The 11,904-nt window shown below is 45.2% G+C and overlaps 1 protein-coding gene across 2 annotated transcripts; it reads right to left on the bottom strand.

The window, feature by feature from the left end:
* Positions 1-24: 24 nt before the first annotated feature.
* Positions 25-11,464, bottom strand: JPT1 (Jupiter microtubule associated homolog 1). Of its 2 annotated transcripts, none has more exons than XM_074847551.1 (5): positions 11,263-11,464; positions 7,971-8,113; positions 7,242-7,339; positions 5,326-5,353; positions 25-998 (listed from the first exon to the last, which is right to left on the bottom strand). In XM_074847551.1, the coding sequence occupies exons 1-5, from the start codon at positions 11,316-11,318 to the stop codon at positions 850-852; spliced, it is 474 nt and encodes a 157-aa protein (XP_074703652.1). In that variant the 5' UTR covers positions 11,319-11,464; the 3' UTR covers positions 25-849. The 2 variants fall into 2 exon arrangements, with proteins under 2 accessions (XP_074703652.1, XP_074703653.1); XM_074847552.1 differs by lacking the exon at positions 11,263-11,464 and adding an exon at positions 9,973-10,123.
* Between the last annotated feature and the right edge of the window lie 440 nt (positions 11,465-11,904).

Here is an 11,904-nt window from a genome sequence, read left to right on the forward strand (position 1 = left end):
TAAAACCCACACAGGAAACACTGCTTCAAAATTTCTATATTATTTACTTTTAAGCAACAGTCCAGCTTTGTGAAATTACAACACACACTTTAAAGGACGAGATTTTCACCTCATGGTCAAGCACCAGCATGATCATGCACAGCATTGAGTCAGTTGTAAAAAAAATGCCCTGTAATTTTTATTTATTTATACGATCCACTCCACCTTTACTGAATAAAGTCTGAATAAATCCCCTCCTAGCATTAGGCCAGGCGGCTCTCTGGTCATCAGCCCTCTATTTGGCACATACCCTGCTTCATAGTAGTCCAGTATCAAGATTTTCTAATTTTTAAATTTTTTTTTAAAGGCAGCATGGTGTACACTAACCACTTTATGATTTATATGGCACAGCAGGGCTCAAGGCATTTACCACATGCAGTCAATGAAGCCTTTTAGATCCCCAAATCCCACATGTGGAGGAAGGGACTGCTCTTGCTGATTGTTTGCTGGCCTGTTTAACCAGGATTCTAGACCCTTGTAAAGCTAAGGGGTTCTAAAAAAATCTCAGTACAAAAACCCTCTAAGCACACTTAGAACCAATCTACTCTCCTTTGAATTACATTACTATACTTCATAAAGCTTTCCCTCAAGTCTATCACTAGAAAACACTCATGTCACTTCCAGTAGATCTGGGGGAAACACAGGACAGAAGTGGAAAAAAACCTTGATCTCAAAAAAAGATGGAGTACATAAAGTGCTTCTTTTTAATGAAAGAAATTCGAGATGTACAGTCAGGCTCAAGTTGTGCAGTTCACAAGCATGGGGGAAAGAAACAAGACACGAGTTCAAAACAGTCAGGAAAGGAAAGGTTTAACCGAGGACTAGGCTGGACTTGCCACCGGGTGGATTTCTCCTGGACGGTGCAGGTGCTGGTGCTACTGGGCTAGGAACAGGTGCAGCAGGCAGGGATTTTTCTTCGTTCTGACCTGGGGCAGCTTCTACATCAGCCTCAGTGTTTTCTAGAAGAAAAGAAGCTTTTAAAGTGTTTGATGTGGACGATGAAAGCCAGATGGTTTGCTGGCTTAGACAGAAGATCAGCTCCTGTAAGTTTTCTCCAGGCTTACAGACACGCTCAGAGTGCTGCTGTAACCTGTTGGCAGGGCAGACTTCAGCCTTCTGAAGTGTTTTTCAGATGCCTCATAGTTCAGATTCAGGCATTCCAGAGCCACATTCACTCAGTTGCTACTAGGGGACCCCAGCAATTTTGTTAATTTTATTTTTTTTAAATGACAAGCAGCTCAAGTCTGAAGTCTGGTACAGATTAGTCAGGATATGACTGTGACAATTGTAACTCAAGTCTGAGCAGGTGCTGGAAACCAAGTCACAGAAGCACCAGTACTTGTAAGCAAGAGCTCAGATTTAAACTACATTCCCCATTTTGTAACTAGAGGGAAGAGGATCTGACAGACACTTCTGAGGCTTCACAGAGAACAGACTAGGGAATAGCCATGCATGGGTAGGCTCCAATCGTACATTCCCTGGAAAGCACACGATAGTTTAATCTATTTTAAATACTTCTCAAGAACCACAAGTGAAGACAGGACACAGAAGGAATTCTTCACAGGAAGCACTTTAGATACCGTAGGAAATAACTAATGTATCTGCTTCATTGGCAATTAACGAGCACAGCAAGTACATTAGCATCTCACATTTTGATAGATTAACACAAGCAGTTATGAGTCAAAGGCCCAAATGAGCACCAAGTAGCCCCCGATACTTGGGGGGGGGTGAGGGGAGTGGAGCTTCACCGCCAGCTCTGTGAAGATGTACTTCATCTGTTTTTAACAGAGCCCTTAGTTTCACCTAATGGTCACTAGTTCTTGGTTTGGAGGATTCAGGGAACAGCTGCACATTCACCTTAACCACCGTCTTCATGATTCAGTAAATCTGATCGTTTTCCCTCTCCCCCAGCCTTCTCTTCAAACTGAAGAGGCACAGCCATTTTAGTCTCTCCTCATAAGGCAGCTACTGCACCCCTCTACCTCTGCCATTACCTTCCTCTGTCCTTTGTTTACCTCCACTACAACCTCCCGGTCTTTACATTTCAAGGACAGTATACACGATTCAAGATGTGGGTATATCATTGTTTACAGAGGCAAAATGATGTCGTTTCACATTCTTTCCCTGATGAAACTCAGTATTTTACTGGCAACTCCAAACATTTCAGAGATCTTTCAGTAAGATGACTCAGGGCAGATCCTGGGAGTTAATTGCTGCACAGAGCTGAGCACAAGACTGCCCTGGTTTAGTTGTTGGGGTTCCCCCCCCCCCCCCCGATGTATTACTTTATACTTACTTATACAAAGATTATCCTGCCACCTTTTTACCTGCCTACCCTTATTTAGTTGAGTCCTGCTGACAGTGAGATTTTCTCTCCATCAGCACAATTTGACTACTTGAAAGAGCTAATACCGACAACAAAATTGGAGACTTCACTCTTCATTACCTTTTCCAGGTCACGGATGAAGGCACTGAATAAAACTAGCCCCAGCATCACTTCCCATGGTTCATTTTTCCAACCTGAAAAGCAATCACAAAGCCCTACCCTTCATCTCCTATTCTTTAGCTACCTTCCAATCTGCAGGAGCAGCTTTCCTCCAATGCTGAGGCAACTCAGTTTATTTTTTCTTTAAGTAATCTTTGCTGCAGACCTTTATCAGAAGCACTGAAAACCCACTCGTGTCCACTGAACCCCCTGTATTCGTGCTTATAACAATATTAAAGAACTCCAGCAGCTTAGTATAGTCTCCATGCAGTCAGAAATAATCTATAGATTCTCTGCTGTATTCATTAACCCACGGGCACGTCTGAACACAACAGTTAATACAAAATTTTAAGCTTGAAGCTTCTGTAGCTCATGCATCCCACTGCCTGCTTACTCAGCAAGCCGAGAACAACCACGGCCATGCCACTGCTCGTGCAGCGCTGAATGCTCCATTGTCTGCGCCGTCAGCAGACAGTCCAGTACTGTGCAGTACTCATGACGATGACCTGTCCACCAAAGGCCAGACTCCACCTTCCTGTGCACCATGTAAAGTCGGTCACTGGTGACAGTCAATTGAGTGCTGTCTAGTTCTCCTTAGCTAGTCACATTCATTAAGTACACAGTGCTAACAATCACAAAAGAAACAAGAATTACTATCACAGGAGACTTTGGGGGCAGTTTCTAGAGCATTTAGAGGCTCAGGTAACCAGCTGATATACACATTAGTACTTCCCACATAATCACAGTATAGATAAGTTTGCCAACCTAATAACTAAAGTGGTAAATGCAACAAGATCAGATGAAATGTTGAAGTTCTTCCCTTATTAAAAGAATCTCTGAAACAGCTTTCTATGGAGTATACTGCAAACCACTGGAAAGTATGATGCACAGAAAGGAACTACAGCTTCCAAACAGGCAGCAATAACACTGTTGCAAAAGGAACAAGTTTTCTTCCCCTAGACAGGCATGTTAATAAATATGCATACCTGACACCTACTTGGTGTTTTATAATCAGTTACATACAGAACATAATTTCCAAATTCAAAAGAATAAACTTTTTTTTAATGATGATGGAAATCTGTTAAGAATCTAGTTATGCTGTGAACTTGTAAGCAGACAGTTTTTACTTGGAGGTGTATTCATTCAGCCCCTTGCAAAGCCCAGAGGCAGCTCTACATCATCGAGTACAAAAGCACATGTGCAACAGGTGGGATGTTCAGCTCATGTCTGCCATCTCTCACAGCAGGAATATCAAGTGGAGTGACACAGCTAGCTCAGCAAGACTGTGCTCCACAAACCCATGATACCCAAAGCTATCAATGGTAGAAATTAATTTAACAGTCCATCAAAATTCCCAGGTGTCTGCCACAAGACACTATTTCCAGGAAGCATTAACTTTTTACTCCTAAGTACCATCAGTGGAAGTTTAACATTCAAACCTTTGCCTGTCATTTTTTAAATCTTGACCATCTTCAAAAATTTCATTTTTAGTCATGGCCACAACAGTAAACAACCCCAGTTACTTTCCAGAAACACTTTTTTTTTTTTAAAAAACCACCTCCCAGCATATATTTACTTGGTACTTGGTAAGAACTTCCTTCACCATCACCTACCAGAACAAAACAGAAAGCCAACAAATATGACACCTGTGAAAATGCAAACTTTTTCTAGGAGTCAGGAATATCACTTTGTACTCAAAGTTTCAGTCAGCTGTTGCTAACCCAGGCAGCTCCATTTCTGCTTCCTCCCATCCCATCTCCTCTTGCCTCACTGCTGCTTGCAGGCTCTCATCTGACCCCACGGTGAGCTGCTTTAAACAAATACCAGGAGAAGCAGCAGAGCCCTTAGATCAGTTTATTTCTATTATCAAACCACATCCTCCTACTTGAGACATAAACTCTAGATGACTACAGTGCTAATTAAGATCAGACAGACATGGGAAAGAAATACTAAAGAAGCCTGTATAGTTTGATTAGAAGCAGACTGCTAAAGAAGCAAGACTTATTTGGGGCACAGATACCACTTCAGAGGTAGTTAAAAACATTCTGGAATCTCTCCCACTCCCAGCAGAAGTCTTTTCAGGACATGGAACTGCTAATGGCTTTAGTGATCGCTCACAGCTCTCAGGTGTTGAAAGCAGCACTTAGAAAGCAGCAGTCAACATACACATTCCTCTCATCAGGAAGTAAGCTATTCTTAAGGTGAATCTTACAAAGGAGAGATTTCCAGCCTCAGAGCTAGAAAAAGCACTTCAAGGTTAACATGCACGCTGCTAGGGGAAATGCCTCTGTTTACATTAAATTTGCAGTATGCATATGAGCTTCCTCGGCAAAAATCAGCATTTAAAAAGCGACAGGAACTTAAAAGCTAGTTAATGCAGACACTTTCAGATGCAGTAGCTGGTTTTGATTATTTCTGTGAATGTAGTGTTTGCTGTATGAGAAGACAATAGGAAAGTAGTAAATTGCTCAACTAAAATAAAGGTGACTACTATTTCATCATAAGCTACTGTGACGGCAGGATAATCTTTCAATCACCAACTGCTGCTGGCAAAATAAATGAACAGGACTGTCCTCGTTTTTAACCTGATGACTAACAGGCACTCCACCACTTCATTCCATATCCACACTTCCACTGAAGTAGTCAGGTCATTTAATTGATTCAATGCATTCAAGGGACAACCCCAAGCTGTCTCTCTCCCCTAATAGATGACCGTTTATATATCCTGCAACCTCTTCTATTTCAAAAGCACCTAATTGCAAAAGGCTTTTCTACTAGAAGAGTCCAAAGGAGTTACTCACCAGAAGTTTCACCGCCACCATCTCCTCCCTAGAAGAGAGAGAAACACATTATATCTCACACTTCACAATGTATATTCCCCTTCCATTAGGAGGGAACTCAATACTCCATGTAATGACCATAGCAGCTGGGCACACGGTTCTATCCGGCAACAACCTTCTGAGTGACAGACCCAATGAAGCACTTCTAGGCCAGCAACGGGGTCTTAGGGACAGACATCAACGTGGCATGGTGGGTTCTGCATGCAGATTTCTGCAGATTAATATTACAGGTTTCTAAGCACCAATTCTCATGGAGTGACTAATATAATTTCATCAGCTGTTTATTTACCTAACATTTTTAAAAGTTTAAACAGATACTACTGAAGCAATCCTGATGGCCTGCAACACGTGGCATACTTGTTATTCCCACACTGGGAAGGATGCAGGTGGGCAAGAACGCTATTATATACAGCATCCTGCACTAGGCAGCACTGACAGGAACCAGAACACTGTAACTGTTGAGCAGCAGTGACAAAGTTGTTATACTGCAAGCATTTAAGCAGTAGTTCAGTGTCCCCTCCTTCCTACTAAGCAACTCTTTCCAACACCAAACATTTATCTGTTGGCAAGGCCAATAGCGTTTGCTCTATCCAGGATATTTAACTTCATTTGTGAAATACAGATCTGTTTTTTGCAATGTTACTGATAAAGTTTCCTTCACTACATAAATAGCTAAACGTTCTTTTCATACCAAATCTGTTCACAGGCTGCAACTTGACACAAAGATACAAAAAGTCTCCAGCAGCAGCCAAGGTTCCTCAATGGCATGAGGTTTTATCAACTTTTTCAGATTTAACATTATTACATAGTAAAACTGCAGTCATCAGGATATAAATGCACAGAAACTCACACAAATGTATCACCTTAAATCTCAGACTGGGCTACAGTACTGCTGGTTGTAGCTGTAACTACTGTATAAAATTAAAGTATTCCACATTGAAAGAATCTGTTTGCAAAGCTGAGAACCACAGCAATGGTAAACAACATTAACCATTAAATAGAAAATAGAATTAGACTAAATAGATTATTTTCATTTTCTGTGGTAGCAGCTATAAATTTAATCTCATATTTGCTAAATTGGAACAAGACATTTTCTGTAACAATGAACAGTTTTGTGGCCCAAAGTGCCTATTAATTACAAAAATGGGTTGTGATGATCGATGCCAATTATCAAAACAAAACTTGCTGTTTATAACCCATGAGGCAAAAGGTATCTGCCACAACATTTGAGATCAACAGTTTACCTACCCAGTTCTTTTCAAAAAACCTAAAGCTGGAGAGCTTTAAAGAACAAGGTTTCTTTTTTTTTTTTTTTTTACTCTAGAATTTGTTTATGCAAGCACAGTCTACCCTAGATGTCTGTTTTTCCCATTAGATGTAATCATACATCTAGCAAATCCCACGTTAACCCTACAAATCATGCTCTGACAGCTTAAAGTCACACACCTGATGGTATTATTAAAGACACTAACAGAAATAAAACAAGCATTCATGCTACTGAGGTAAGTACTTGTTGGGATGTGAAAAGTCCTTTGTCAGATCCACACAGAGTTTGTTGTAGGTAACTATTGTTTGTAAAATCTGTTAAAACACACAATTACACACATGGCTGAAACTACACTTCACACCAATTCATTTCTGTCTCATCAATAAGAAGAGTTCAGAGCTCTAGAAACTGGTCCTTGTAGAAAAATCCAGCCCTTCACCAACATACTGTAAGACTATCAGGTGGAAAAGAGAACCTTCAGGAAAGAACAGATTTGAGAATAAGGCTTCAAATCCAACAATGCTTCTAACTGTGTGAACATCAGTGATAAAGCCATCACACAGAGCATGAATTGTCCCATTATCAGGCTCTTCACAGTTAATGTACTGACCTTGGGATCTACAAAGTCTCCACAGTTTGCATCAGTTGAGTTTCTTCTTTGTGGTCCAGATGATTCACAGTCATCTCTGATTTCACCTGTCTTAGTCCCTACAAGCAGAGATTGATTCTAATCAGGTTGCAAGATAAATTTACTGGGAAAGCAGATCATAAAGTCAGAGGTTTTGTGGGGTTTGGGTGTTTTGCTTGGTTTTTTTTAAATTAAAGCTTTACCATTCTAAGAAGTCCTGATCCTTTAGATAGTAACTCACAGATTACTGTTTTACAACAGCATCTCACGCAGCTGAAGGTGTCATTTAAACAGATGGAAACTAGGGTCCCAAGGCCACCCATACTGGCAGTGCTCTGCAGAAACTGAAGCTTAATCCCAGCTGCGAGTAAAACACAAAGCTAAACTTCCTCTGAATAATCAAGACCCATCAGTGCTACTCCAAATACTAAGATACAAGATACTGTGACTTGATTAACTTGGAGAAATTGCATCCAAAGTACAATTCTCTGCTTGCAACATCTATGCCCAAGACTTGCATAAAACTCTCCGGAAGCAATTCAAAAGGAGAAATAAAAAATCCCATGCAAGTAGACGTAATTTATAGTCCCAAACTACCAAGTAGGACGTGAACTCTGGTTTCCACAATAAGCCACCGGCAGCTTCAGGCTGATACAAAAAAATGAATTAATGGATGTCAGCAGATGTGGAAACAAAGCACTACGTTCTTACCTGATGATTTAGCCCAGGAAGGTGGGTTTTCTTCAGGAGTTCCAAAGATGCTGGATGCCATTTTGTTCCTTCGCACAGGTTGATCTTTTGGTTCGTCAAAGCCCAAGGAAAAGTTGGACCCACCACCAGGAGGACGCAGCACTCTGCGGAGAGAGTCAGCTTTACAACCTTGTGTGTACCATTACCAAACTGCACTCCAACATATAAATCAGGACTAATAAGCCAAGAGGATCATTATTGGCTCTTGTAATGGGCAGTCATACAGACTAAACGCTGTCCAAACAGAAACCACACGAGATGACTGTATTATGCATTGGCTTTTAACAAATGACACAGACTGTCATGTCTTCAGTGCATAATTTGAACTATAAAGGTAAGCTGCCTGCCAGTGTTCAATCCAGGCACTCCATCTCCACTACTCTTCTCTTCAGCGACACAAAAATACAACACTCCTGCACTCTACTTGTGCGCTTGCTTCATTTGGTGTCAACGAGAGCTGCTGCTACTAGTCTTCAGTCTAAGCCAATTAAAAAATAAAAATAAATATGTGGGCATGTCAAATTCCACCTTTTTTAAGAGAACCCTGTGAAGGCTAATAATCTCCAAACTGGCAGCACAGCAAAGGCTAAAGTTTGGCATATGAGTCAAAGTACTGGTTGCATCACTGATGATTGGGGGCTGCAGCCTTTATCTAGTACTTGTTTCATCAGAAAAACCCTCAAGTCTGCAGCATGCTACTGGACTGCACTTAAAAGGTGCAAATAAGCAGTTTTAAGTTAGACTATTATTAGAAGAGACACGTGTACAAAGCTCCAGATATATAACCTAAATCTAACAGTCTTCTATTAGACAGACACAAAAGCAGCCTATTTGGTACTTCATGAGCTACACCATGGTCTGCTTTCCAACTTGCAGAAATCAACAGCAGCAAAATAGATGTTTAAATGTAAATTCCTTCAAATTTTATTTTCTTAAGCATGAGATCAAGGCCGATGTGTTAGTCGGAGAAGCCAGACAAAAGCCAGGAGAATAAAAATGTATAAAGCCATACGAGAACTGTCACAACCCCCAGAGAGGTGCAAGTAACACCAACAGAACTGGGCTTTCAAGACATCCAGTGCTCTGAAATAAAGACCAGAACAAGCTAGGGATGGTGCACTTCCTCTTCCTTCCAAATAATTTAATAAATTAGTCAAGAAGTTCACAACAGAAAACAAAACACAGCTTGTTAATACACCAAACCCAGGGATTCAACACAAAGAACATGTCTGATTTTACAATGTCATCACCACAACATTATAAAGCATTCAGATTTTTCTTGAGGCTTTGTGCCTATTACATTCCCAATGCAACACAAAAACACTTCTCCAGCCTTCAGAGCTCAAACACAACAGCAAGAAAAATTCACAAAGGTGTGAGGCATGGATATTTAGTGTTACTTAACTAGCAAACTACTTGCCCTTACAAATTTTTCTCCAAAGTTCTAATTACTAATGTTCACAGCTGCTAATGAGAGGATCCCAGGAGATTGTGTAGTACGTTTTAAGAATCCAAGAACCTTTTTATGACTTGCTTTGTCTCCTTTCTGAATTAAGAGATATGGTATAATGGTCTCGAATCGCTCCCTTATCTTTTTTTTGCCAGAGGAAATGTTCCCATGTAGAAGGTTTATTTTCTTAGTTACATGTTGCACCTACTAATCTGAAGAACAGTCTGTTCAAAGGAGGGCTTGTTCCCACATCTTAGATCACTTTTATTTTACCAGAGTAGTGAAATCAGTACTCGGACAGTGCAAGTTTCCACTGACAGTCTTAATGAAATTAACAGAAGAGGCAATTGAAGGAAAAAAGGCATCACTCAAACTGTTAAAAACGAATAATCCCTCTTGCCAACCTCAGCTAAGGGTTGACAGATTAGAAGCCTCTCACAGCTTCCAGATGTAACATGCTTCATCAAAGCCACATTTAACACTTCAAGCAATGAACTGCTCTTAAAATTGCACCTGATACCCAGTGATGTATACTGAAAATTCATCCACAGCTCCATCCAGGAAGCACTCTTGTAAAGGGTCTGGGGTTTTTTCGCTTTGATTTAAAAGGCACCTCAAAATGCTAAAAGCAAACAGGAAGCATCTGCTTTGTCAGGCCAAAACCTTACAGAAAAAAAAAAAAAAAAAGACACGATAGCTTGAAAAAAAGCCACAATCCTCTCCAAGCCAGCTGTTACTCCTGCAGAAACGCGACAAAGTGCCGTGCATCTCTTCCAGACGTACCTGCCAAGTTTTCTTTGTTTCGAGACAGGCTACGGCTTCCTCCCCGCCCCTTCTCAGCCGCAGCTCCCCAGCCCCCCCCCCCCCGCCCTCCCGGGAGCCCGGCCGAGGCCCCGCCGCAGGGTCGGAGCCGGGGAAGGGGCGCCCCCCCACCCCCACCCCGCCCCCGAGCACGCTCCCCGCGTGCCGACGGTCCAGCAGCCACAAAACGGCCACCCCGGCCAGGGCGAGGTGCCGGCCGGTCGCCGAGCGGCGACCGAGCTGCGAGCGGGGCGCGACACCGGCCGAGCCGGGGGCTCCCACCGGAGCGGGCAGGTGGGGAGGGCCGGGGAGAGCAGACAATGGAGCCCGCTCGGCCCCACCCAGAACGCGGCAGCCTCCGGGGCCGCTCCGCCAGGCCGAGGGGTGAGGACGGTCTCAGGAGCCGCAGGGAGGGGAGGGCGGCGGGCAGAGGAGGGGAGCAGAGGTGCAGTGTGTTCTCCCCCCGCCCCAACCCCCGCGCTGGGGCTGCGTGGCCGCGCGGCGAGGCAGGGAGTCGCCTCCCTTCTTTGTTAGGAAGAGGCAGGGACGCACACGCACACCCGAGCAGCCCGGGGTGGGTCTCGCCAGCTCCCACCCCTGCAGCTCCCACCCCCCCACCCCCGGGCAGCTGCGGCAGGGCACGGCCACGGCCTGCCCCCCCCCCCCGCGCCCCCACCCCCACCCCCTTCACCACCACCCCCCGGCAGCGCAGCTGACTCGCCGAGCCGACAGGCAGCCCGCTGCCCCGGGGTGGGTGCGGCCGCCTCCGCCTCCTGCCGACCCGCCGGCGCGGCCGGGAAACGGCGAAGAGGAACCACACGCGCTGAGTCCCGACCGGGCGGGCTCCCCGTCCCCGCCCCGCGCGTCCCGCCACCCCCCTCAGAGCCGCTGCGGGCAGCCCCCGCCCTGCCCGGCCGAGCGGGCGCCCAGGCCCCGAGGCGAAGGGGAAGTGACGGCCCCGCCGCCCTAATGGTGCCCACGGCCCGCGAGCCCCCGCCGGACCTGGAGCTGCTCCTGCCACTGGGGTCCATGCCCGAAAAGGTGGTCGTGGTGGTCATGGCGGCAGGGACGGAGGAGAAGGACGAAGGGGAAAGGGCAAGGGCTCCGCTGAGAGGCCAGCAGGGAGTGACGGTCCCGGTAACGGAGCTCCCTCCCCCGGCCCGCCTTGCCCTGCTGCTGCCGGTGACAACTGCAGCCGCCGCCCTCACCGGGCACGCCTTTTATACCCATTTTAATACCCGCCCCCTGACGGCCTCCTTATTGGACGGTTCAAACCCAATCCCGAGCTCCTACTCGACCGCGCCCTGCCACTCTGCCCCTTGGCCCGCCTCACCGTCTATTCTGATGCGCCTTGCCTCATCCCTAAGAGCTCATTGGTGAAGCAATACGTCTGCTCTGCAGTGATTGGCTGTGCCTGGGCGGCGGCGCCTTTTGTTGATGATTGGCGGGAGGCCCGTCGCTCATGTCAGGTGAGCTGTGATTGGCTCAGCCACACGAGGTGAGACAAAAGTCTCGGTAGCGTTTCCCTTGGGAGGGGAGGCCGCGCTGTGAGGAGAGTCCAGGCGAGGGGGGAGGCCCCACCACCCCACAGCTCGCCTTCCTCCACAAACACCCCTCCCTGCCCCGCCTGCCCCCAAAGCCACC

The sequence above is a fragment of the Strix aluco genome, chromosome 21 (assembly GCF_031877795.1).
Source record: "Strix aluco isolate bStrAlu1 chromosome 21, bStrAlu1.hap1, whole genome shotgun sequence".
NCBI lineage: Eukaryota > Metazoa > Chordata > Aves > Strigiformes > Strigidae > Strix > Strix aluco.

Bases quoted from the DNA above. Each gene is read 5' to 3' on its own strand.
- JPT1 (XM_074847551.1), bottom strand. From the start codon at position 11,318: ATGACCACCACGACCACCTTTTCGGGCATGGACCCCAGTGGCAGGAGC. The intron at 5,354-7,241 runs GTCAGTACATTA...TCTCTCTTCTAG, and splicing joins GAGACTTTGTAGATCCCAAG to GGAGGAGATGGTGGCGGTGA. The intron at 999-5,325 runs GTGAGTAACTCC...CTTTTCTTCTAG, and splicing joins TGGTGGCGGTGAAACTTCTG to AAAACACTGAGGCTGATGTA.